Source organism: Crocodylus porosus, unplaced genomic scaffold, assembly GCF_001723895.1.
Source record: "Crocodylus porosus isolate Cpor-Errol unplaced genomic scaffold, CroPor_comp1, whole genome shotgun sequence".
Lineage (NCBI taxonomy): Eukaryota > Metazoa > Chordata > Crocodylia > Crocodylidae > Crocodylus > Crocodylus porosus.
In genome coordinates, this window is record NW_017728951.1 from 53,179,656 (window position 1) to 53,207,282 (window position 27,627).

The 27,627-nt window shown below is 41.8% G+C and overlaps 1 protein-coding gene across 1 annotated transcript in view; it reads left to right on the forward strand.

The window, feature by feature from the left end:
- The window catches only part of NRG3 (neuregulin 3), a 152,127-nt gene that overhangs the window by 65,781 nt on the left and 58,719 nt on the right, over positions 1–27,627 (forward strand). The window contains exon 3 of the mRNA XM_019555549.1: positions 27,256–27,358. Within this exon, the coding sequence (XP_019411094.1) occupies positions 27,256–27,358 (103 nt within the window). The remainder of the gene's footprint in view (positions 1–27,255; positions 27,359–27,627) is intronic.

A 27,627-nucleotide genomic window follows, 5' to 3' on the forward strand; every position in this document is an offset into this window, starting at 1 on the left:
GAACACCCTGGCTTCTCTCTTGGGCGGAAACTCAACCCTAGCTTTTATAGGCCAGATGACAATCCCAATTTCAAGCCCCGATTGGTCACATTTTCATGCTAAGATGTTCGTGGGGTTTTTTCCACAGGGGACAGGGTTTCCCCAGCACATGGCTATGGCCATGCAGCAAGCCAAATAGGGGCTTTCCAGATTGTGAGGAGAGTGCTGATGGCATCTGTTGCTGGGCAAAGCTGGCAGAGTCCAGCTGGAGCATGACAGTACATAAGAAAAACCACCCTTCAGGTAGTTGAAGACTGCTATTAAATCTGCTCTCAGTTGCTTCTTCTCTAAACTAAATAAGCCCAGTTCCATCAGTCTCTCCTCACAAGTCATGTGCCCCAGCCCCATTTACTTTGCCCTCTGCTGAACTCTGTTCAGTTTGTCCACATCCCTTCTATAGCGGGGGGGCCCAAAACTGGACACAGTACTCCAGATGTGGTCTCACCAGTGCCGACTAGAGGGGACTAATCACTTCCCTTTATCTGCTGGCAACATTCCAATTAATGCAGCCCAGTATGCCATTAGCATTCTTGGCACCAACCGCACACTGGTTCATATTAAGCTTACTGTCCACTGTAACCCCTAGATCCTTTTTGCAGAGCTGCTGCTTAGCCAGTCAACCCCTATTGATCCATTGTGTATTCCGTATACAGAAGAATATACGAAGTGTCATACTGAGTCAAAGCAGTGATCCATCTAGCCCCATATCCTGTCATGAGTAGGTTCTGTAGAGGGAAAGCACTAAGCCAGATATTGCTTAGAATGATTTATCCCTATTCTGTACACCACTGGCATCCACAGGGAGGGTAATAAATAAATAAATTGAAATAAAAAAATTAAGGCACAACTAAAAGGTCACCTATGTTTAGTTACATGTTTGTGATTATATCCTTCAGTGCTTCAATGGGATTTAAGCATGTTCTTAAAATTGTGCTTATGTGTACTTTTGATTTGGGATGCTCTGTTAAATTGGGGTTTAAAAAAGGAATGAGTAAAGACAAAAGGGTAAAAAAAAAGGGGTCTTATAAACATTTTTTGTGAATTTTTATTTAAGACAGAATCCTGAAATATTATAGTGCCTAAAATTTTTAATCACCATGCCAAACAGGTTGTATAAAGGAATTTTATAAAGCATAAGGTACAAGTGGCTCGACCCAGGAATACAAATTTGACAGAAATTTGCAATTTGCACTGCGAAGGCCTTTCAGTAGTTTCCCTAATGTGGGTGAACAGGCAAAGTGAGCTACTAGTCATTCATGTAGGTTATGGGCTTAATTGTGTTTTAAACTTGTGTTTTTAACCACCTAGGAGTTCAATCCTGCAGGCATAATGCGTAAAGGAAGTTATCAAAACAAGTACCACTTCTGACAGTCTCCATACTTGGCAGAGCTGAAATACACTGCCAAGGTAGAGTTTTTTTCTTTTGCACGTTTTGTGTTGTTTATATTTAAATGACCTATATAAAAGAATTTTAGCCACATACCCAAGAAACACAAATGCCTGTAACAGGACACTTTAACCTCTCTGGACATTCCATCCCTGACCAATACAGAAACCAAAATGAAGGTCAAAGTTACCTGGCAAACAGTTGTCTCTTCCTGTTGAGAAGGATGCGCTAGTTGGTGAAGCAGTATGTGGATGATGTCATCTAAAGATATTATAGTAATTTGTGAGAACTAGGACGTGTATTCTGTAAACATGAAGTTGTTTTGATTGGTATATAAAAAGAGGCCTGGGAACCTTTCACATTTTGTACTGGGGTTATGTTCAGGCCTGTACCATGTCTGCAAATGATTCAGCCAGTACCACGGACCGGTCATGGTTGTTAGTGTTTAGGCTTATTTGTAGACAATAAAATTGGCTAAGCTCTCTTTACTAAGATTTGAAGCCTACAGTCTTTTTCTTGTAACAATGAGTCTGTTAAAGGCACATGACAAATGGCAAAGGCAGGGCTTTTTGATAATACATAATGGGAAACCATGGAATAATAATATAAAATACCAAAGTGGAAATGTAGACAGTACTGTACTATTTGCTAGCTAATCTAATGACACTTATGGGATTAGCAATTAGAAAATTGCCAAAATCTGTTAATTGTAATACCAAATGTTATATATGAAAGTAAAATAACTTGAGTTTTCATATTAAATATATCACGAATCACCTTTAGAGCATGGTTTTATAAAATATTGGTAGTGTAACTATTATTTACCTGACTAACATTCGTCTTTAACAAGCTTTGAATCAAAACCTATGGCAATAACAACCCAGGCAGAAACTGAAATATCATCAGTGAATTTAAGTTCATGACAACAGAATGTCTTTCCAGCTGCTTATGCCATATACCAACACAGAAAAAAAACTGAGCAGCAAGGCACCTGGATGAGACTGAAATCTGAACTGAGCCTTATTGACTGATAAATGATTTCAGACCCAGCCCCTTGTAGACTTTAAAAAAATATTTCTATAATACAGTTCTAAAAGTTAATATACCACTAGCACCTTCATCTGCCACCTAGACCTGGCAGTATTGGAAGGTCTAGGTGGCAGTGTGCAAAAATGCAGGTGGCCTTCTGCAAAAAATGAGATGGAGAAGATAATCTTCCATGCCTTCCTTTACTGCCCCTGACTGCAGCCTCTCTTTGCTCCCTCTCAACACCCTTTTGTGGAAAGCTGAGCATGTATTTCTCTGAAACTGTGAACTTTCTCTGTTCTGTACTGGGGCACTAAAAAGATCATGATCTGCCTTACAAATTTCCTGTTCAGTCAAGCCAAGATGCAACCCAGAAGAGACACAGAAACTGACTTAGAGGGACCAACTCTGCTGATATCCTCCATCTCTTTCAGTTCCTAGTCTAGGCACATTTCTTCTTTAAGTTTGAGCATTTCCCCTGCGTGACATTATTTCAGCACCTTGGAATTTTACGAAGAATATTGCAAGACTAGCAATAATTTAGTAAAGGTCTACAAGTTAATGCTATTTATGTGTATATGTGTGTTTCCACACAAAAGCAGCTCTACTTGTGGACAATAGCTTCCAGGATATTTTATGGATCTTAATGTATTATCATGGTGTAGAGAATCCAATAAATTCCATCTTGTGAACCTGAAGTCACTGTTAAAACAATGATATGAAAGTTCTGATCAAAGCCATCCATCCTTGGCTAAAAATGGCCAGCAATCTCTGTCCAAAGGCAGGGTAGATTTGGACTTTATAGATTAACTAAATCAGGGATTTATAGCATAAACTTTCACTGCATCAGATGTTCTGAAAGGACATACACAAGGAAGTGTATCAAATAGAAGGTGTAATATGAATACTGAAGACAGGGAAGGAGGATGATAGAGGGAGGGCATGGAGTTCTGGAAGATGCAAATAAGTAATAAACCCATAGGCACAAAGGGGTCACATAAATGGTATAAGAATCTATAGGTTTAGTATCTGTATGGTTTGTGGGGCAGCAAAACATATAGGTAATTAGACTAGACTTTATTATGAAGATAGAGACACTGGTAGGTTTCCAAATTGCTTGGACACTGTAGATATATCAATAAAACATTGCCCAACTGATCACTGTCTCCCTGTCTCTCACTCTCTGTATATATATGTATAGTAGTCTTTTGTTTTAGTTATAGAGGAACATGGATTTTTGGGTATTTTACACGGTGACTTTGGGATTTTTTTTATCAGGGTTTTTTCAGTTTTCCAATAGGGAACACCAGAATTCCTGCTAGGGAGGCAAGTGGCAGGATCCTGCCTGCTCGGAGCTGGCACCTTTGACCCACCTGGAGTTGGCTGACCTCCTGGCCAATTGGGGCCAGGAGGACATGGTTTGGCAGTTGAAAGCAGGCCACCACACCTAGAACATCTTCCCAGTGATAGCTGCCCAGATGGCTCAGCAGGGGGCACACATGGCAGTAGTGCCATACAAAGGCCAACCCTGTAGCCAGAGCCCACTGGCAGCTGGCCCAGAATGGAAAATGCCTCTACTGGCTGTGCAGTCCCCATCCGGGTCTGGCAGGTGCACAGCAGGTCACAACCAGGCAGCAGCCCCCACTACCAGACTGCTGCAGTGGGGAAAGTGTTCAGGGAACTCTCAGGGCTGCTTCAGCAGGTCAGCTGACACAAAGGGTAGTGTCCCCGTGTACCAATTGGCTGGGCCCCAGAAGCTCCTGAGAGCAAGTAGCACTGAGGTACTTGCCAGGGCAGCTTTTTTGTACTGAGGGGGACAGGACGGGGCAGCTTTTCATACTGCTGGGGACAGCACAGGTGCTGGCCCCGGGCTCTGGCTGGCTCTTGGCTTCAGATCTGGGAGGAGCCAGGCACGCTTATTTTGCCCCAAGTGGCACAATTTGCTCCACAACAAAGTGCATGTCCAGGCACGTGCACTGAGGAAAAAAGCCCTGACTCGAATTTGCACTGCTTCTATTTGAGCTGCTGCAAGCACGCATGCCTGCATGTGTGGACATGCCCAAGAGTGCTAAAAGAGTTGGCTGACATCATTGCATAACCAATGGTGAGGATATTTGAGAACTCATGGCACATGTGAAAGATTCCTGAAGATTGGAAGAGAGCCAATGCAGTGCCTATCTTCAAGAAAGGAAGGAAGGAAGATCCAGGGAACTACAGATCAAACAGTTTGAACACAATCCGTGAAAAGATCTTGGAAAAAATCATCAAAGAAACCATCAACAACAGGCTAATGGAAGGCAACATTCTGAGAGAGTCAACATTGCTTCGTCACAGGTAGGTCTTGCCTGACCAGCCATTTCCTTCTATGACCAAGTGACACATCACCTGGACAAAGGAAAAGAGGTTGATATTTAGATTTCAAAAAAGCCTTTGACCCATAACATTCCAATGGTAAAATTGGGGAACTGAGGCCTCTACAATTACGGTCCGATGGCTGGGGAACTGGCTTTGCAGTTGGACCCAGAGAGTAATAGTCAATGGAACTGAGTCAACATGGTGCATGGTGATCAGTGGCATTCCCCTGGGCTCACTACTTGGGCTAGTACTCAATATATTCATAAATTATCTGGATTTGGGAGTCAGAAGCAGACTGGCTAAGTTTGTGGATGATACCAAATTATGGGAAAGTGCAGTCACTCTAGAGGATAGGCTAGCAATTCAGGCTGACCTGGACAGGCTCGGAAGGTGAGTAGATCAAAACCTGATAACATTCAACATGAAGAAATGAAAGGTGCTCCACCTTGGGAGAAAAAACCCACATCATGCTTATAGGCTTAGCAGTGCTATACTTACTAACATGACTGAAAGAGACTTCAGGGTCATGAGTGGCCACAAGATGAACATGAGCTAACAATCCAATGCCATTGCTGGCAAAGCAAATAAAACTCTAGCTTGTATCTACTGATGCATCTCAAGCAAGACCCAAGAAATCATCCACCCACTTTACTCAGGGTTGGTGAGGCCACAGCTGGAGTACTGCATCCAATTATGGGCTCCACACTTTAGAAAAGATGTGGAGAAGCTTGGGAGAGTCCAGAGGAGAACTACGTATATGATTAGAGGTCAAGAGAACAGGCCTTATGAGAAGAGCATGGGACTCTTCAGCCTGGAGAAGCAAAGGCTCATGGATTTGTATTGTAGCAGGTCAGAGCAGCCTATAAGTATACAAGGAGTGTGCATCAGGAACTGGGAGAATGTATGTCACCCCAAAGGAACACAAGGTCTAACAGTTACATACTGCTCGAAGACCATTTTAGACTGGACATAAGGAAAAACTTCTTTACTGTCCGAGTCTCCAGAGTCTGGAACATACTCCCCCCAGAAGTGGTGCAAGCACATACTCTGGATACCTATTAAGAAATGCTTGGATGCTTATCTTGCTGGGGTGATCTGACTTCAGCTGACTTCCTGGCCCTTAGACAGGGGGCTGGACCCTATGAGCTCATGAGGGCCCTTCTAGCCCTAATGTCTATAAAATATATGAAATCTGTATGGTTTATACCATACAGATACAATCCAGTCTGTGGATGATTTCTTGCTTCACAATTTCACACTCAAGTTTGTTTTTGAAGTTTTGTTGTCTAAAACCCTGAGGTCAGTAATGGAATGTCCAGGAAGCTTAAGGTGTATTGCTGCAGGCTTGTGTGTCTTTCCAAAACTGATGCTAGATCAGTTTTCATTTTTTCTTACATGTAAGGATCATCGTGTCTGTCCAATGTAGACAGCAGGGGACAGTGTAAGCAGGTGATGGAGTATAGGATGTTAGTAGAGATGCAGATGAGTGAACTTTGGATGTTATAATCAATGTCATTTGGTCCAATGATGATGTGGTTTGTACTGATGAAGGGACATACCTTGCATAGCCTGATGCTTCTGTAAGAATAGGAGTTAGGTGGCCTGTTGTTTCCAAAGACACAGTTTGCATTTGGGGGCTGTTATTAAGGCAAGCAAGCTTGTCCTCTATAGTCATCCTTTTCCAGGAAGGGTTGGAAGTTGTTAATGAGGTGTTCAAGTCAGGAGCTACAGGTGACAACATGAAGGATTCTGTTGTCCTTGTCCTGGGATTTGTATTGTAGCAGGTCAGAGTAGCTACAGTTTGGGGATTGTACTGTAATTGTAGGAATCCCTACTCCAAATCTTTTTAGGTGTGCAACCTAGTCGATGGGAACAAAACAGATATGGTTGTAATATAGAACTTGGCTATAGATCACAGCTTTGGTGGTGTACTTCAGATGAAAGCTGTTGGTATGAAGGTAACTGGGGCAGTTGGTGCGTTTCTGATACAATATGGTAATGGCCATTGCAAACTTTCACCATGGTGTCTAGCAAATGATTTTCTGGGTGGACTGTTCCCAAACTAGTTTAGTGGAAGGTTGGAAGTTGTTAAAAGTCCTCATAGGCAGACAAGGTTCTTTGGGTAGATGTAATATATTTTATTAGAACAACTAAATAGTTGGAAACATTATTTTTTTGTGAGCTTTTGAGAACAAACATGCTTCTTCTGGCATAGACTCTCCCTATGTCCTTAGACCAACACAACTACAACCATCACTCCTAAAACATTAAAGACCTCGTGCAATTTGTCTAGAGATTCCTTCCCATACGTTCATATGATGAAAATGTACCTTAGGTATATCGGGGGGGGGTGAGAAGACAGCTGGGGAGGAAACTGACTTCACGGCCTGTCATAAGCATATGGGGGCCATACATGTGCCTATGTTAACGTAATTTGTTTGTAGGTATTGGGAGTCCCCAAATCTAAAATAGTTATGTGTGAGGACAAAACAGGACTGTGCTATGGAAACAAAAGCAATGTCTTTGTTGGAGGTAAGTTTTCGTATGGCTTGTAATCCATCCTCATGTGGGGTGTTGATGTATAGAGATGTGACAACCATAGCAGTCGATATTATGTTTTCTGGAAGCTTGTCAATGGAGTCCAGTTTCTTTAAGAAATATTTGGTGTCTTTCAAATATCTGGCAGCTCTGGTGGCATATGGGAATAAGATAGAGTAATTGTAGCCAAAACTCCAGTGTCTGTATCATACAATGTCTGCATCACACAAAATCAGCATAGATCTCATTGAAAGCCTGGTGCATGATTTGGTTCCCACTGCAGAAATTAATTTATCTTTGAACAATTTCTTCCTCATAACCTTAATTTTCCACATTCTCTTCACACTCTCACCACCTCACAGATTCTCCTATCACTTAAAGTGGTTGTGTGATTCTCTCCCTGAAAGTTGGGAATTAGGTCTTTGCATATGGGTCACAATAATTTTTTTTAATTAAGATTTGCCTGAAATAGATAATAGAGATCAAGTAGCTATTTATTTGTGGGGAAGCTTCTGCCTTGTTTGGACAGAAGGGATCATGTTGCATAGTACAGCACACCTTGCAAATCAATTTCTGGTTGTCACTAAAGGAGCATCCTCTGCCATCTGGAGTTCTGAAAAGTGTGCAATTACCAAGTCCTCGAAGCTGCCCCAGAGGGGCTTTTTCCTCAAGTGTAAGTCTCTAGTTGACTTCACTGTTATCATCATCACTTCATCTCCACCAACTGGATGACTCATTGCTGCTGCTGCTTTTGCTGCTAATGCTGAGGGGCTTTTGGCTATGCTAAGCCTTCTGCACAGCCCAGGACAGTGATGAGGCCAATTTCCTATGAGCGGTGTGAGAGAGACCTTTTTGCTGCTAGTTTCATCATTGTCATCATAATTCCCTGTCATGTCACAGGAGTACTTTGTGTATACTGGGTTGGGAAATAAGGCATTGAACTGGTAGTTGTATTTACTGCTGCCAAGTGGTGAAGAACAACCTTACGCTTCCTATCTAGCAACCAAAATTTATAGTTCTTATTCTAAGCCTTTCTTGCTCTCATTCATTACTTTCATGTCATCATCCTAACCCTTTTCCCATAATAAGCACAAGGAATCCTTTGCTAAAAAACACAGCAATAAGTGTCTGTATGGACCTCAGCCCTATTCTCTTCTGACATTTGCCTCCCTCACAAGTGATTACACTCAGGTTTGATAAGTTAAATCATTTTTGGTCAGCCCCTTTCTGAAATGGATGCCAGATATTAGTGAACCTATGGAGATGCATCCTCTGTTTCTGACTCCACACAACTGAGATATAATGTGTCCCTTTTGGATAAAGACTTTGGTCCATTGGGAATGTTAGGAAACTCTAGTACTGTTCTGGACACCTTCTGCTTTCTGAAGAAAGGATGAAACTGAAATGAGATGTAAAGATGCTATGAGGAGACGAGGATCATATAAAATTAACAGTTCCCAGGAAGACATGGGAGGAATACCATTATGGGAGGAATAACACAGTGCTATTAAACCAGGGAAATACAAATCTATAATAAGAATAGAAGCAGAAAGAATCCAAGCCTGTAAAACCACAACAAATTAATGATCTGATCCCTAACACAAGCAGAAAGACACACAAGTCATTCATTTCTGTTATTTTATCTCTTAAGTCTATATAGTCTTTTGGTTGGACATGTCACAAGGGATATCTGGTTTTGGTGAGAGATCTGGGGCATCTGCTTCCAGATGGGGGAAAAATAACATAAGGTGAAGTTTCTCTGGTGAGAAGTGTAGCCAAGTTATTGTAACATCGATCGTAGTGCTGTATTCAGCCACTGTTGTAATGGTGGATTTCTTTGTGCCACTCCCTGACCTGCCACACACAAAGGTAGCACCTGGGATGACTGCCCCAATTTCTGTCCTCAGTTATGCTGTCTTTGGTATGTAAATGTATATATGCAGTTGGTTTATTTTCTCAGGGTAGAGTGGCCAGAATGAACATTCCTCTTGACTAATGCAGGCTTATATCTATATTCAGTATTGTTACTAGGTGTTGTGGGATTTTAGTATCATCTTTATTTGGCACTAAAATCAGTAGTGGAGGAAGATGTGGTGGGAACTAGAATATGAGTTTAAGCTCCTGAGAATCACCAGTGTGAGAATATATTTTCCAATATTGTTTTTTTGCTTTGGTTGTGGTTGAAGTTAAAATGGTTACTAGTCTTTAAAGCAGGCATAGGCAACACATAGGAGGTAGATGTGGGGGGGGGGGCACGTGCCCCCCATAAGATTGGCCATTGCCATCCAGGAAATGGGGGGTGACAGCCTGACATTGTGGGTGTGCCGAGAGAAGCACCAGCATCATTCCAGTTTTGCCGCTGGCACTTCTGTTGGCAATCAGCTGCTGAGGGACACCCCCCCCACATCGGTAATTGGCAGCTGGTGGCCCTCAGTATCAGGAGGTAAAAGCAGGCAAAAATACAGGTCATGTACGAGATATAAAAGATGCCCAAACTTATCAGGTTTTCTTTTCTAGACTATCTCTGTCATCTTATTGTAGTTCAGATCTATGTGCACATTGTATATAAAAAAAAATCTCTAAGATTTGTGTAGGTGACCTCTGAAAGTCATTTATCATTCTTCCAGCCAACACGGACAATTTTCTGTTTGGAAACTAGCAGCAGATCTTTCTTCAGACTTTTTTGTATATCCCTATATATTTATCAAAATGCAGGTAAATCAAACAAATGAGATGTAACCAGAAAAAAACAGAGAAGTCAATGTCACCAAAACGTAATTCTTACTGTTACTATTGAGGTTTAATAGGCCAAGACTATTTGTATGGGTGACGGCAGATAGTTGTTTTATAGCACATGAAAACATGGCAAATGATAAGATTGGATCTTTCAGGGCTGAAAACAAAATGCAAGCCTGATGGGACTCAGATAATGAATTTCCCTGATAAGTGAACAACGTTATCACTCTTAGCTGTGACAGAATGTGAATGGATAAACCTGATAATAGAACCACATTGTCTTGCTTGGGGAATGTCAGTACATGAAAACTCTCAATCAGCAATGCCCTTGCATCTGCTATTTTCATGTAAAGAAGCATTTCTTCTTCTCTTCAGCTACCTGTGAAGCTATTTCAGTTATACAGTTTAATTAATTTATTACATTGAAAATGCCTGATTAAGGCTTAGAACAGTAGTTAGATTTGAGTGCTTATTATAGCTGATGCAATGCCTGAACTTGTCCTAAGACCAAAGGAAATTATTAATTCTTGGGAATCAAACTTGAAATCAATTTAGTTTTAGAATTACAACTTTGAAATTAAAAAAATAAATAGAAATATCATGATACAGTCATGGATATTGCTATTTAGGTGCAGAACTGTCAGTATATCCAGTCTGAATGTACCTTTTATTTTCAAAAATATTTATATTAAATTTGACTCTTTCTTTAAGCTTTGGGAGAAAGGGGAAAAAAAGAAGGGTTTCATATAAACAATTTGGGAAGGAATTTATTTTTGGCACATCAGTTTACAATTTACTATTTTATGCCAAAAATAACTAATACTTCAGCTTAAAATACATCTGTTAGCATTATATTTTCATAGTGATGACTGTATATTATATTTAATTTATATGTTCATATTTAATATTATATGCATAAAACAGTACCAGTTAAATATTGTTAATATTGTAAAAATAAAGCCTCAAAAATGGGAACTTTCCAAAAGTAAAGGTCAAGCACTCTTCTGCCCCTCTCCTCCCCCCCACCCCTTTGCTAATTTCTCCATAGACAGGATGTCATCTCACTAATGTCATACAGTATTCATGGTCACAGAGGAAATAATTATACTGGAACCTACAGAGGACTGCATTTCATACAAAGGACTGAATGTTGTTCATATTTTAGAACATGTAAAGTAGAAGTGGAGAATCTGCTTCAGACAAGAAGCTCTGCCTAAATAGATGTGAGGCTGTGGAGGAGACGTTTCCAGCATGATTTGGGTAGACTACACTACAGCCACTATGGACTATTCCTGATAACTAGGAGAAAACGCAACAGCGTAAGTGACATGAAACAAGTCAGAAGATATAGGCTTGGAGAAGTTTTACCTGTCTATTTGAAGAACTCATGTTAGTTCTATTTGTACATCATCCAGCAATGGGTGGATCTGTGATTTCAAAAAAGGAGTGCAAAAGCAGCAGTCTGAGCTATACCCCAACTCCTAGCCCCCTCAGCCCACCCCAGACCAGGATACCAGGGCAGGCAGACTGCCCTGCAAAAACAACAGTGGGGGATTTTCTTTAAGATTTCCAGGCAAGTAAGAATCTTCCCGCCCCACCCTCTTCCCCTCCATGTTCAGTGGCATGTCCCATTCCCCTGTTTCCCCCACCTGCTGCTATCACTGGCTGCCCTGGGGGTGAGGGAAAGGCTCCAGAGCTATTCCTCCCCTTCTGAAGCAGGCTGCACATGAAGCCACATTCAGCTAGAGAAAGCAGTGACCGCAGGTTTCCTTTCCTTATGCCTGCTTTTGGGCTGGCAGAGAATTTCTGGGAGGACTAGGCAGGAAGGAGTGACCTACCTGCTACTGCCTCTGTTCTTAGCTGGTTCTGGCTCCACACAGCCCCTGGTTGGAGTGGCAAGAAGTAGTTCTGGAATTCCCCTCCCTGTTCCTGCCCCTACCCCTGGGTCAGCCAGAGGCAGCAGCAGTGGTGTGTGGGGGAGTGGAGAGTGGGGGAGTGGGAAAGATGAAGGGAGTGGAGAGAAGGTGTTGATGAGTGTGGAGAGGAAAGTGAAGGAGTAGATTTTTACTTGCTTTAGGGATGTAAAAAAATGTCCCAAGCTGCTGGGACTGAGCAGCAGGTGGTTGACTGAAAGGGGAAATGGGGAGGGTGTTCATGCCACTTTACCCCCTGGATCCAACACTGTATCCAGGGATCTAAAAATTGTTTAACACATAGTATGTGAAGTAGTAATATCCCCATTTTTGGGTTAGAAATAGGTGGACTAAAGGAGAAGAGTCCCTAAAATTAAATGTGGTGGTGAGAATCTTTTCAATGTCTAATTTCTAGGTACCTGGTTCCTGAAGAAGAATCTGAAAATGCACAGTAACTGCTGGGTATCTAAGGCTATATCTATACAGCAAAAGGAAGTACATTATTAAGACATATTGCCACCAGGTTAAGGCACACTATACTGCCTCTTGTATGTACTCATTCTCCAACCCAGAACTACAGCATTTGGGATTTGTGCTGCCAAGGCTCATAGGATCTAAAAGAGAGTTTGGGAATGAGCCTGATTTTGGAACACAACGATACAGATGTTCCCTTTGGGACAGTAGTGGTCAGTATTGGGTTTTAATTTTATCCAATAACAGATTAATGCAAAATGCATAAGAGTTATTGGCTATGTGGAGATTTGTGTCGATCTCCATCATATGTGTGTTAGGCATGCTTAAATCATGGCCCATTGTTTTATTTAGTTTTTGAGTCCTAACTTGTCTTGCATGGTGATGAACTGCTGAAATGAGCCAAGACACAACACCTGGAAACCTACAGTATTAAAACCCGGTGCATCTTGGAAACTGTACTGTTGAGAAAATAGGCAGTTATGGCCTTTCAGGCACTAAAAGGGGTAGGTGTGGGAAGGTGCAGATCATATTCTTAGCCTTCAGCACCAAAATGTCCTAAATCTCACTTTAGGTGTGTAAGAACCTTTAGAAAATATTACTTTAATTCACTCAAGGACCACAGAAGAGTAATGTGTAATAGTGGTGGATTGAGTACTGGTTTAATCGAACTATAAATGAACATGGATAAAACACAGTGTCTGCTGGTAAATAGGACAGCAGTAAATCAAGGATCTCACATAACAATAAACATAAATTTTAAGCAAGTGACCCACTTCAACTATTCAAGTTCTATCATAGCATAGGATGGTAATATAAAGGAAGAAATTAAAGGAAGAATGGAAGCAGGAAAAAGAACCTAATTTGCATTGCACAAGCTCCTATCATCCAAGCTCATCCAAGGAAAAATAAGCATCAAATCTATATAACAATAATCAAGCCAAGTATAACCTACATCAGTCAAAACTGAATGTTCACACAATCAAATGAGACACTTTTATATCATTCGGAAAGAAAGATTTTATGGAAACTCTTTGGTGCACACCATGATCCTATAACACCGGAGTGGTGCATAAGAACCTGTACTGAGTTATATCAATTCTACAGAGAACCCACTCTGACACAGGAAATCAGAATATAATGACTACAGTGAAAAGAAAGAGATCCAGACAGTAAAGAAAGTTCTCCTTGGCATACTAGGGAGGAGAAAGCCATCTGCAAGACCAAGACAAAGATGGCTACAAACTAAAGATACATGACTGAAGGATGAAGGCACACAACAGATGGGAATGGATGAAGATAGTGAAGGCAGTCAAAGGCCTCTATGTTCTGTAGTGCTATTAGTACTACTACTCTGAACATTTAAGGCAAGTAGAACTGAATTAACCAGCCAAAATGTAACCTTCCAGCACATGATAATGAATCTGCAGACAGAGGATTGTAAAAATGGAGAATGGGGGACAGTTGGGACCAGGGGGTTTGGAATTGTGATGCTGAGGCAGAGTCCTAACAGGTTTTTTGGGGACAAACCAACATTTTTGTATGTGCCTTATGTGAGGGATGTCAAACTCACCTCTGCTCCTAGATGGTAGAGTAGGCAGCAGTGGGGTGTATAGTAGGATGGTGCAAAGCTTCAGTCCCTAATTCAATTCAGCAGAGATTTGGCCCAATTCAGTGGCTGAATTTCCAAATCCAAATTGAATCAGGAGACCCTTTAATCTCTCTGAATTGAATCGGAACCCTCCAAATCACTTCACAGAGATTTGGAAAGATTCTGAGATATGGACATAGACACAGATTTAAATGTTTTATCTACATACCTCAAGGTACCACGCAGCTTCTAAATGCTGAGATGCTGCAGCAGATGGAGAATCCCACAGGCGCACAAGGAGCTCCCCAGCGTGCTTGGCAGCAGACCTAGAAATGGACCAGAAGCATGCTGGCAGAGAAGCATGCTGGGGGGCCCTCCTGTGGACCCCTGGCTCAGCAACTAGTGTCTCCTGGGTCTGGGGAGGGGCATCTGGGGTCCCCCCGTGGCTGATTGCTGAGCCGGAGGGGCCTGGGAGGGGGAGCAGTGCACTCCCTGGAGGAACTGAATGTGGACCACAAGTACTTCCGGTCCACTTCCGGGTTTGCCACTATGCTCCTGTGAAATGTTCCATCCACCCCAGTATCACAGCATTCATGAGCTATACCTAGTACCTGAAGGAAAAACATTTAAAGCTGTGTCTGTGGCTGAGTTGCTGATTCTCTGAATCAGCATAGTTTCATAGCTGGTAGGGTTAGAAGGGACCTAAGCAGATCATCAAGTCCAACCCCCTGCCATGGGCAGGAAAGGAAGCTGGGGTCAAATGACCTTGGCTAGGTGGTTGTCTAGTCTCCTTTTAAGACCCCCAGGGTAGGGACAAGCACCACTTCCCTTGGAAGTTGGTTCCAGCTCCTAACCGCCCTGAGTGTGAAGTAGTGCCTCCTGATGTCTAGCCTGAATCTACGATCAGTCAATTTATGGATGTTGTTCTTTGTTACTCCTGGTAGTGCTCAGGGGAAAAGGGACTCTTCCGTTGCCTGCTGGTCTCCCTTGGCAAGTTTATAGGCAGCCACCAGATCCCCTCTCAGCCTTCTTGTGTGGAGGCTGAACAGGTTCAGGTCCTGTAGCGTCTCCTCATCAAATCTTCAGATTTGGATTCAGCTGAATCAAATTGGGGACAGTGATCCAAATCAACAAATTGAATCACTGTCCCCAATTTGGGCCAAGTCCGAATCCAAATTGAATATGGCCTATTTTGAACACCCCTAGTATATACTCCTGGCAGCAGGGTGTTGTGGTGTCAGGTTAAGCAGTAGCACAGGGGTTAACACAACTGTCTCTCCATGACTGGAAATTCAGCAGTGGGCTTTACACCCAAACTCCTGGGTCGTCTGGATGCCAGATGCACTGGGTGTAATGGTTTGTTTGACATGCCAGCCTTATCTAGTTTAGCATTTGCTGTGAAATCTAATTGTGTTGAAACATCAGCCTGCTTATTTGTCTATGGGTGCGAAAGCATGGCATGTGCAGGCATTTTGCTTGGCAGATGTTAGTCAGGACAAATGGAGTAGAGATCGGGGTTGATCTGACATGACAAGGGTTGGGCCTCTTATGGCTTCCAAGCCATCCCCCCCTGGCACACCAACATCTTACAAATTGAGGTTGTGGGTGTTTTTGGCAATCAATCCAAATCATTGCTGATCCCTTGTCTACGTGGATCAGTATTTTGTAGGCAAAGCTCTGGTGATAGGTAGAGAAAGGACTGGGAAACAGAACTTCTAAATGCCAGAAGCACAAGATGGAATGGTCTCCTTACCACACAGTCTGAAATCGTCCTGCTGTTTGCCCAGAGAAAGCAGTTTTTACCTTGTCATCCTCCTTGAATAGCAAAAAAAAGAAGAAAAAAAAAGAAAGAAAACAAAAAACCCCAAAACAAACCAAAAACAAAAAACCCTAAAAAAATCCCCAAAACAGGCTAGAGAAGGTCAGCCCACAGTTTATGTTCTGACTAATAAAAGATTCTGCCTGTTCTAATATATGAATTGTTGCACTTGAATAGAAGTGCAGATGGACTAAAAGGCCTGTGGAGTTCTTGAAATTTGCCCGGTGAAGACTAAAGCATGGAAATATTTTAACTTAGTTTGCTTTGGCATTTATGAGAGAAAAAATACTTGGAAGGCAAGTGCATGTCAGACATATCAATGAGAAGATATGATGCTTTTAAGTCTTTCAACATTTATTTTATAGCTTGCAGTTATCTTTAGCAAGCCAGAACAGGTCTGTTTCAGATGGTAATGAAGAAGATAAGACATAGACAGAAGGAAGTACAGCATTCAAATACATTTGCATATGATTTAAACGTGTATTCTTTTCTTTAAAGACCAAACACATTTTACTTAAAATACAATAAATGCTTTTATTTTAAAGTTTGCTGAACTCAATTATTTGTCAGTTGCTCCACTGTGTGTTTGTACTCATTTTTGGACTTGAATTAGGTATCCAGTGAAGTAACATGAAACATTTCATGAGCTGTTGTTTTATTAAAATGATACCTACTCACATGCACAAAAATGTGGTTCTTTACTAAAGATACTGTACTATATTCCTAAGTATGCAGGAGAGGTAAATGAACTTATGGTCATGGGTAGCAAGGCCATATTATTTTAATTACTTAAAATGAAAAGCAGTCTTTTTAAAATTAGCTGTATTGAAATATTTTGTTGAAAAATGTATGGGGATATACAAAATAGTCTGAAGAAAGATCTGCTGCTAGTTTCCAAACAGCAAATTGACCATGTTCTCTGGAAGAATGATAAATGACTTCCAGAGGTCACCTACACAAATATTAGAGATTTAAAAATATATATATATACAATGTACACATAGATCTGAACTAGAAGAAGATGACAGGGGTAGTGTAGGAAAGGAAACCTGATAAGCTCGGGCATCTTCTATAATCTACATCTAGTACCTGATAAAACCATTTTAACTTCAGTCACTACCAAAGCAAAAAAAAACACTGGAAAATATATTCTAACACTGGTGATACTCAAGAGCTGAAAACCATATTCTAGCATGGGTGAAAAAACTCCTCATCTTACATTTGCATACAAGGAAGCCTCATTAAATACCTTGTCTATCATGAAACTGCTGCCAAAAGCAGCATGTGCTCAGTAATGGAAACCGACTATGAAGCTTATTAGTTTCATAGTTTCTAGGGTAGGAAGGGACCTGAGCAGATCATCTAGTCTGACCCCCTACCATGGCAGGAAATATTACTGGGGTCAAACAACCCCAGCAAGGTGTTCATCTAACCTCCTTTTAAAGACCCCCAGGGTAGGAGCCAGCACCACTTCTCTTGGAAGTTGGTTCCAGACCCTAGCCGCCCTGACCGTGAAGTAGCACCTTCTGATATCTAGCCTAAAACTACCCTCTGCCAGCTTGTGACTGTTATTTCTGGTCACTCCTGGTGGTGTTCGGGGGAACAGCGACTTCCCCAGTGCCTGATGATCCCCCCCTGACTAGTTTATAACAGGCCACTAGATCCCCCCCTCAGCCTTCTCTTCTGGAGGCTGAACAGGTTCAGGTCCCGTAGCCTCTCCTCACAGGGCCTGCCCTCCTGCCCCCGACCATGTGAGTGGCCCTCCTCTGGCCCCTCTCCATGTTGCCCACATCCCTCTTGAAGTGCTGCGCCCAGAACTGGACGCAGTACTCCAACTGCGGCCTGACCAGTGCCGCATAGAGGGGTAAGATCACCTCGTTGGATCTGCTGATTAAATGTAGCCAATACTGGGCATGTCTACACACAGCTCCAAATACACAGTAGCCTATTTTATTATGCATTAAAGCATTGCATAAAAAAACTGCTATTACATTAATGTGCAGTAAAACAGAATACTGTGCATTAAGCATCACTAAAAAAGTGTACACTTTTGCTATTACACACTAGGGCAACCTAACGCACATTAATTTAGTACTTCACATTGGAGGTACTAGGAAAAGAGTATTAATACAAATTAACAGTAAATAATTAATGCAAGTGAATAGAAAATGTGTATTAATGAAAATACACATTTTCTTTTAAAACTAATTAATAGACGTACCCACAGAGTATGACCATGGACATTTTACATGTGGGTGGAGAGGGGGGTAATGTTTCAATAAGAGCCGGTCCAAGAGTTTCTATAATTAAAATGCCACCACATCTCCTAGATCAGTGTCCCTGTGCTTGAAAATGGCAGTGGGGGCATTTGAACTAAAGCTCATTCGACAAGATTTATTTCAAGTGCCACTGCTGCCATTTTTAAGTGTAGGGTTGCTGATATATGAGACACAAGAGGCTACTGGAGCATGGCAATTCCCATGCTCCAGAAGACTCGATTAATTGAATCTGCTCTGATGCACTGGAATTCCAGTGTGTCAGAGCAGCTTTGGCACTCTTGTATAGGTGTCCTATAACACACATGCTCCATGCTGGGCAATAAAAATGATGGGAACCTACCACTGGGATAGGTTAGTGCAGCCCAACTAAATAAATCAGTGCTGTCAAATTTGTCCCTCGCCTCCATGCACTCAGGGAGAGCAGGGTGTGACAGTAAGGGTTGCAGGCAACAGGGTAAAGAAGTTTGGGGTACAGAGGGAAAGGGGGCATGTGAAATACAGTGGTTGCCTTCTAACTCTGGCCTGTTTCTTGTTACATATGTAAGTAAAGTAACCTCAGAAGATATTCATTATTAACCAGTAGTTCAAGCTACATAAACACTGAATTTCAATCTATAAATCAACATGCCAGTTGTAGTTCCCTGGGACAGTGTAGATGACAAACTCAAAACAAAGTATGCTACTTTATCACACTACTTAACCATGTAAAGAAGTTTTCCAGTGGTAAAGTTTGAGGAGGAGTTAAAAAAAAAAAAGAAGGAACTTGTATGAAATTGGGTTATCTTGCACATTTGCAAAATTATTATTTGTTTTAGATCTTTTTTTTTCAAATTGTTGTTGTGAATTGATGAAAAAACAGTTTTCCAATTTGGAAAATTTTCACTGCCCACCTATAATGATAACATATGGACCCAAAAAGAAAGGCTAAGAGAAGGTTGGGGAAAAAGCAGAAATGAATGAAGTGACACTTCCAAGATCAGATAGCAAACCAATAATAGTGCTGCAACTAGATGAGACATCCTGACTCCCAATCTAATAACTGACTATACTGGGTTCATCTACATGTGTACTTAACTGCACAGTAGACAAATTTGCTTCAGTGTAAAGCAGGGGTGGGCAAAATACGGCCCATGGGCCTGATCCAGCCCACTAGGCCATTCTATCCAGCCCGTGGGGCCCCTAAAAATTTTTAGAAAATTAATAAGGTGACAGGAGCCAGGTGTAGTAGGACACAAGGGAAGCCCTGGTGGGCTCCTGCAGCAGCAGGGCCCACCCAACCCTGCCCTTCCAGCTGGAAGCCCCAACATGGGCTTCTGGCTTGGGACCATGTGGTTCCTTGTGGCTGCACTGGTGCAGGAAATCCAGGTAAGATGGGGGAAGGGCAGGGGTGGACCACATGCAGGGAATGAGCTGGTGCTGAGCGCAGGAGAAAATTGGCCCCTCCCCTGCCCCATGGCCCGTGCAAGCACAGGCAGGTCCACACAGACTGCAAGTGGCTTCAGCAGGGGGTGCCAGCCATGGTGTGGGGGAGAAGCTTCATTTCCCTGTGCTCAGCTCCAGCTTGTAACCTGCCCCCACTGCCACCCTGGGCCCTGTGCCAGCTCTGGGCTTGCCCATCGGGGCTACACTGTGGCAGGAGCAGCTGTGCTGGGCAGTGTTTGCTGCTGCTGCCTGCCTGGAGCTCACACGCTGGGCAGCACAGAGGTGATGGTGGCAGCCACACTGCAGCCTACCACAGCATGAGCTCTGGGTAGGTAGCAGCAGCAAACAGTACCCGGTGCAGCAAGTGGCGGGGGGCTGCAGCTTCTCCCACCATGGCGCAGCCCTGATGGGTGAGCCTGAACTCTCTAAATTTCCCAAATTGCTCTTATATTAAGCCCAATAACATTTGGTTTGGTTAAGGCATATTTTCTAAAAGACATTCAGGAAGATATGATGGGAATCTACCAGGTCAATTGGAAGGTTTTTCAAAATGTTTATTAACGTACACAAAAGTTACATGCAACAGTTTCTCATTTAAATGGGTTAGGTAGGAATTTTCCATTCCTCTTCCTTCAGTGTCTAAGGCTAAAAACAAACCTCACATTTAAGACAATCTTATTGATCCCAGTCAAAACTTGAGACACAACAGTAGCACAGTCCTTTGCACTGGTAACTGCCCCTGGAATGAATGACAGTTAATGGAAATGAGCTTTAGTTGTCCCAAGAAAAAAGTTTTAGCACATTTTCTCTTGCATACTTCACAGGTACTTAAAGTGGGACAAGATAGTCGCCTTGTATGTCTGTAGGATTTCAGGATAAAAAGGTGTGTTTTTAGCTTCAGTTTCAACTTCTGCATTACTTTCGGGTATGGGGAGGGGAAGGGGGAATAGAAAGGTAATGTGGATTATTTAAAGAAGGGATTTTTAAAAATGCCTCTGGAAGCCTTAGTCAATTCATCTCAACCAGGAAAGATATCATGAGTAACATGCTGAATATAAAGATGGGGTTACATCCAGGCAACAATTAAACAAATTTCAAGGCTCAGTGTGATATAGATTAATCCTTCATTGATTGTTTTTATTGCTGGCCATTTTTATTTTAAAAAGTCAGTGTGAATGATTAAAGAATGGAAAAATATTTAATTGGTTATTTTAAGATATCAGAGAAAGAAATCAATGTAGTGGCTGAGTGTGTAAACAAAGATTTAAAGAAAGCTAAAAATATATATAAATAACTGATGGAGTAACATAAATCATTAAGCCTGTCTTTAAAAACACTGTATACTAAGCTAACAAGAAGAAAAGAAAACATTGATTAACATGTATAGAAAGTTTGTGACGAGGTTAAGTTGATTAAACAAGGACTTAAATATTAGTTTTTTTAAAGCGGAGTAACATTGCTCAGTCCATAAAAATTCTTATTTAGTTCGGTAAGATGTAGTATTAAGTTCAATTTACATAATTATGATTGTCATTCAGAAGTGATAAAATACTATATTGAGGTGGAAAAGGAAATAAGTAGGAAATGATACAAGAAAGTACGTGGTGAAGATTTCAGGACTATCTCATTTTTGGTAAGTAGGATTAGTACCTTGTTATTTTAAAGTGCCTAATGTGACTATGATTCTTATATTGAAGAAAAAAATGCAATTCAGACCTCTACAGATTTCAGGAAGCATTGACTAAATTTCAGCAAACATGTTTGGTTAAAAGGAAAAAACACAGCTCAACCATCAAATAAAATAACAGTTCTGGTTACGGTCATATCTGCATCTTTAACAATAATAATTTGTGTGTGAATACATTCTATTTTTGTTCTTGGGTAATGTCTACCAAGGTTGGAACCTACCAAAAGAATTAGAATAGAATTAACTTAAAAGAATTAAATTGAACTAGTGCTTAACATTTATAATTCAGAACTTGGAAAGTAATCCACCTGGTCATAAATGTCCATTTGTTTGGATAGCAGGATTAAGCCTTTTTGTATGACAGGAGGAATGAGTAATAAAAGTTGCCTCTGAGTTCACTTGCACTTGCACTTGCACCAGAAAAATAGCATAGTTTGGTTCAGCAGTGCACCAAACTTGACATGCACACAGGAAAACTGGAAAAAAGTACTTGGGAAAACAGGTTTTATTGCAAGATTTCCAGTGTTCACTTGTCATCCTGTTTTCCCACAAAGCAGCGTTCAGAATTCAATAACAAAAAAGTCTACAGGAATTGAAGATGTTCAGTATTTCATACACCTGGGCTTTGAATTGTTTTATTTAATATCATAAATTAACAGTGAGCAAAGAAGGAAAATAAAATAGAGTTGCTTTTGTAGTTACATTATATTATGGCTAGCAGGAGAAGGAAGCAAGAGAAGGCTTTGAATAGAGATGATGACTGTGTAAAACTTCAGGTGGATAATAATGGACAAGAAAGAATTGAGCATAAATACTCTCACCTTCATTACTGATTTAAAGTGGATAATAATGGACAAGAAAGAATTGAGCATAAATACTCTCACCTTCATTACTGATTTAAAGCCTGGCTTTAAATTTAGCATTATGCTTGGCTAATGCTTTATATTTCAGTAAACAAATGTCATATGCCAGTCCTCAATTTAAGAGTTTATTTAACATGAAACAGAATCGACTTTATATTTACAGTATGTCATTGCTTTATTCTGATACTCTTATTTTGATGCAGTACCATTTCAGCTAATGTATGTAAGTGACTCACTCTGAGATCCAGTACAAGTAGTCCAAATTGATGTTAGTCTGCACTGAAGGACAGTAACCTAGAAAATAAAGCTGGTTTGTCAACGCATCTCATATTACTTGCATCACTCTTTAGCTACCATCGATAGCATGTATATTTCCAACTTGAAATATAAAAATATGAAATATAAAAATTTTCCAAGAACAATTTACAAGAAACATTAAAGTCTGAAACTTCTCAATACATCTATGCACTTGAGGTGGTCAGAAATAAAATTTAAAAAATCTTTCTAAAAATAAAAAACCCAAGAAACCCAAACATTTTATTTTTAGGAAGAAAAAGGGATGCCCTCCACACCCTGCCCTCCCACCCAGCCCCTCTTCCCCCCAGCCAGGTTATGCACGGCACAGTGCAGGAGACCCTGAGGTGGGGGCTTTCCCATCATGCAGCCCAACTGTACCAGGTAGTAAATGCCCCAGCCCCCTACTCCCCCCACAGGTCAGAGGCAGGGGAAGTCAAAGAGGCCGAGCTGGGGTATTCACTGCCAGGCTGTGTGGGGAGAAAGCCCCCCTCTCAGGGGCTTGCTCCCACATCCACTGGACAGATTCCAGTTAGGAGGTTAGGTGGGGGTCTCTTTCCCCCCACCATTCCATCATGGCTAAGAGGTGCAGGGGGCTGGTGAGGGGACAGGCCTGGGATGTTTGCTTCCTGGCAGGACTAGGTTGTATGGGGAAAGCCTCCAACTCATTGGCTTCCCCCCCACCCCCACTATGCAGACCCCAGCTGTGGGGGTCAAGGCTGAGGCAAGGGTCCATTCCCCTTTTTGCCCACCCTCCATACTGCAGCCAACTTTGTTGGGGAAAAAAGGCTTTGCTGCCTTATCTCTGTGATGGCCTGGGACCACCCAGCTTGGATGGATCAAAAGAGCTGGGCCACAGGTGATCCTGCCTTGCAAGTGGGATTAGTGGGGGGCTGCAATGCATCCTGAGATTCTGGGGGACTGTGATCTAACTTGTTTTGGGAGGGGATCTGGATCAGAAGTTCAATAGACTGGTCAAGTCTGAAAACTTGAGAAATAGGAACAACTTTCATTATGAATACTTTTTGTCATTCCAAATCAAGTGGCATCGTTTTGTGAAAATGTTCTACAAGGTGAATTTTGGAAAGGGCACTGTATAAAACAAATCATTATTTGAAATGTTCACTCTTAATAACATGTACCTTTTCATTCAAAGTCTTAACAAATCTCCTTAATTTACTTATATCACTTCTTTTTTAATATTTCCTGAACCCACACAATATTATCCCTTGGCATCTAAATATTACCATACCATTTTTCTGTAGCTTTGTGCCCCTGTGTTAAGGACCCTCAAAATCAACCAAGATGCTTCAAATCTTGTCATTTGAATAGTAGAAACTTTAAAAAATGAAATCTTATATTTAAAAAATTCTGGAAAAACTTTGTATTAACTTTAATTATATATCAATTGGCTTCATTTATTGACATGTATTGTCTTTTTTCTGATTTTCACACTTTTTATTTTCATTCTCTTCCTGCTTTCAAATGAACTGAAATACTATGACGCTTGTCAAAAAAATATTGTAAAAAATAGGTAATATTATAATAGTAGTGTCCTGTGTTTGGTAATAGAACAGGGGCTTTGGATCCTATGCAAATCTATTGATACACTGTAAATCCCACAGCATTTCATATTGTTTGTCATCATGGCTCTAGGGATGATATGAGAGTAAGAGACAACAACACTGGGTAGTCAAAATGAAAATAATTCTTTTCTGGTAGGGAAAAAAATAAATACTTGAAATCCACTAGCATGTGAATTTAGCAAACTTTGCTCAGTGCTGGCAATGCATTAGGCCCAATATCTTTCCTCTTCCTTCCTACTGGTATAATCTAGAATCATTTAGGTTAAGTACAGACAGACAAAATGTGGAGGTAGACTTGATCTAGTCTTTGCAGGTTTCTTAAGTTGCATATATATCCCTTCTGCCGGGCATCAGTCAGCAGCAGCAAGGGCTGGGTTCAATTTTGGGGTCTAAATATATATTTACCTTGGCTTGAACCTCTTCCTATACCACCTGGGAAACACCCAGTTACTAGGATGCCCCACATAAACAAAACCCCCTCCTTGCAACTAGTGTAAATACAGAGAATACATTTATTACAGAAACAAAGGCAAAGAAAACACTAAATACAATTTAAAACACTACTAATTACAAGGCATAGTTCATAGATTGCACCCTCTTGGGGAGGCTTCACCCATGCCCGGGTAGTCTGAGACTTGGGTCTTACCCAAAAGGAATTTTCGGGTCTTGTACCCTTATACCTGCCCTTTAGCAATGGGCTAGATGGATAGAGTTTATTGGAGAGTCCTTTCAGCTGCTTCTTGGGTTCTCTAGGCCATGGGAAGCTCTTAGAGAGAAGGGGTCCTTCTGCATTGCAAGGGGCCCCTCATTGCTCCCTGTGATGCTGTAGGGTGATTCCCACTTCCATGTGGTGGCCTTAAGGGGTTAACTGTGCTTCCAGACTACATGCCACACCCCTAAATTCCTCATCCCAATTCCAGGTCTGCAGGGCAGAAACTGCACAAAGAAAACTTCAAAAGAGAGTTTAGGCCTACCTTACTGGGCCTGAACTGGCCAGCAAATCTGGCCAGCCCTATACTACAGTAAGGCCTGAACATATAGCTGGGATTCAGCCATCCAGCTAGGGTGAAACACCATAGCTACAGAAACAGCAAACAAAGCCCCATGCCTATGGCTGCAGCCTGGACACTGGGTCTCAGCTATACCCCATGCTGAGATGATACAATTACAAAGCAGAGGGGTCCAGGCCCCTGTAGCCAGTAACTGCCAGGGCCCATTCCTGGGTACTTTGTTCCAGTGAGTAAAACCTTCAGTGTGTGTTAACCCACCTAAGAAAAAAAAAGGAAAAGAAAGAGGGAGAAAATAGGAGTCTCAAACTCCCAAACAAACTTCCTTTCCCTCTACCTGAGTCTTTTCCTTTAAATAGTGTTTGCTTGCCTCTCCAGGGGAAAGGGAGAGAGGGATATTCCCCCAACCTCCTGGGAGCAGGTTTTCTGGCTCCTAATGTAGCTGTGCAGCTGTCATCATCCCCAGGAAAGAAAAAGCCCTAGTGACTCATTGTTATATATCTGGTATGACATCACCCAAAACCTGTCCAATTCAGGAGGAACACATTTCAGTCTTTATTCAGAACAATCTGCCTGAAGCATCCTTTGCTTCCTCTGGCCAATTAAGCCAGAGGGTTTTACATATTTTCCCCATTTACAGGCCCCAACTTGTCATGTGCAGAGCACATGGCCAGAACAACAGGAACCATCTTGCCCATATCAAAACACACACACACACACGCACATGCACACACATACAACAATACACAACCCAGTGTATGTGTCTGTGTTACACATAGATTGGAACAATAATTACCAGAATTCACATTTACTGTTCAGTTGGGAAAGGCAGGCAGATGTCTACACTGGCCCATACCAAAAGACAGGGGGCACTCAAGCACGCCTTCCGGCCATTGTTGAGCCCAGATGCCTGGCTCAGGAGGGCCAGCATCAGGACAGGGGACTCCTTCCTCAGAGCTGAGAAGCTGGCCCAGCTGCATGGGGAAGAGAATCACTCTTGCTATGGGGTCCCCATGGCTGGGCAGACTAGGTCTCAGGGGGAGCCTGGCCCAGGGTAGGGAAAACCCTCTGAGGTGTGGAGCTCCCCCAACATGAGCAGATACCTGGCTTGTGGGGGGTAGGGGGGTAACACCAGGATTGAGACTCCTTCCCCCTCCCTGCTGCAGATCAGAGACTCTCAGGCTGTGGGGCAAAGTAGCCAGTGCAGCCACATGGGCAGGGAGGGATAAGGAATACCCTAAGGTGCCCTAGTGCAGGGGCTGGGGAGGGGGCTCTTTTCCCCACCTGCCCCCCTACACTGCCTGAGGAGGAGACAGGTATAGGCAGGATACAGGCTGGGGAGCAGAGGCCTTGCTGCCTCAGCTCTTTGACATCCAGTGGGGTGGGGCTAACCCAGTTTAGCAGGAGCAGAGGAGCCCAGGCAGAGGCTAGCCTGCTCTCCCTTTGGGGGGAGTGGTCAGCTGGAGGCTACATAGCATCCTGGGATGCCAGGGGACTGTGAGGTAACTTGAATCAGGAGCAGATCTCAGAAGTTTGATAGAGCTGCCTAACTTAAAGTGATTCAGCCTGATACTATATCTATCCAGGTGTATCTTAAACCAGATTCTGGCATTTGGAAACCAGTCTATGTGTATTCAACTTCTGTTTCATTACAGGTTTAGGCCAGTTTCCAATCACTTATACTGGTTTATGTGTAATTTTTGGGTGCCTGTAGACATGCTGGGAGGCTGATTTGATGCACTGTAATTTAAAAACACTTTCAATTAAAGCACGCCTGCCACCATTTTGAAGTGCAGGAATGCTGATTCATGAGACGCTGAGATACTTTAATTAAAGCATCTCTAATTAAAGCACCCTCCTCCCCCCAGTGCACATATAAAAATGTCCTCTGTCCCTAGCCTTAGAAGCTGGTCTAGAAACTGGTATCATGTAGAATCTGATACCAACTGAAAAGCTTGGTGCCACTTAAGCCAAATATATAATATTTGTTGATCCATCATCAGCCTTCTCAATTATCTTATAGAGTCTATTAAAGCCATTTTAAAGAAATCATGTTATTGTGAATTTTCCAGACTGATTTATAGTCCTGAGGTTTAGATGAGTATTCAAGCCATTGAATGCTTAGCTAAGCTAAACCTCCAAAACTGCTTATATGTGTCAATCTTCAGTGAAAATATAACAATTTGAAAACAAGTTTTCACAAATTCTCAATACTCATAATTCTCAACTTTACTGTCCACAGAGAGTGAAGAGGTATACCAACGGCAGGTGCTGTCTATTTCCTGTATCGTCTTTGGCATAGTCATAGTGGGCATGTTCTGTGCAGCATTCTACTTCAAAACAAAGTAAGAATATTTGTTTAGTGTGTTTTAATTTCTTTCCTATTTTATGGCTTTTCACCTCGTCAGTTTCTCCACCACTATAAAATTTGGTAATCTCGCTGGAGAAATATTCAAACAGCAGGTATCTGTATGTCTGATTTTCCTCAGTCCATATATCGGACTCTGCAATAAAAGACTTTAAAATATAATATGTTCTCTACTAGTGAAATATGTTTCTCCTACTAGTGAAAAAAATCCCTGTTTCCCTTGTGTTATCACTTTCTCTTCCTTGA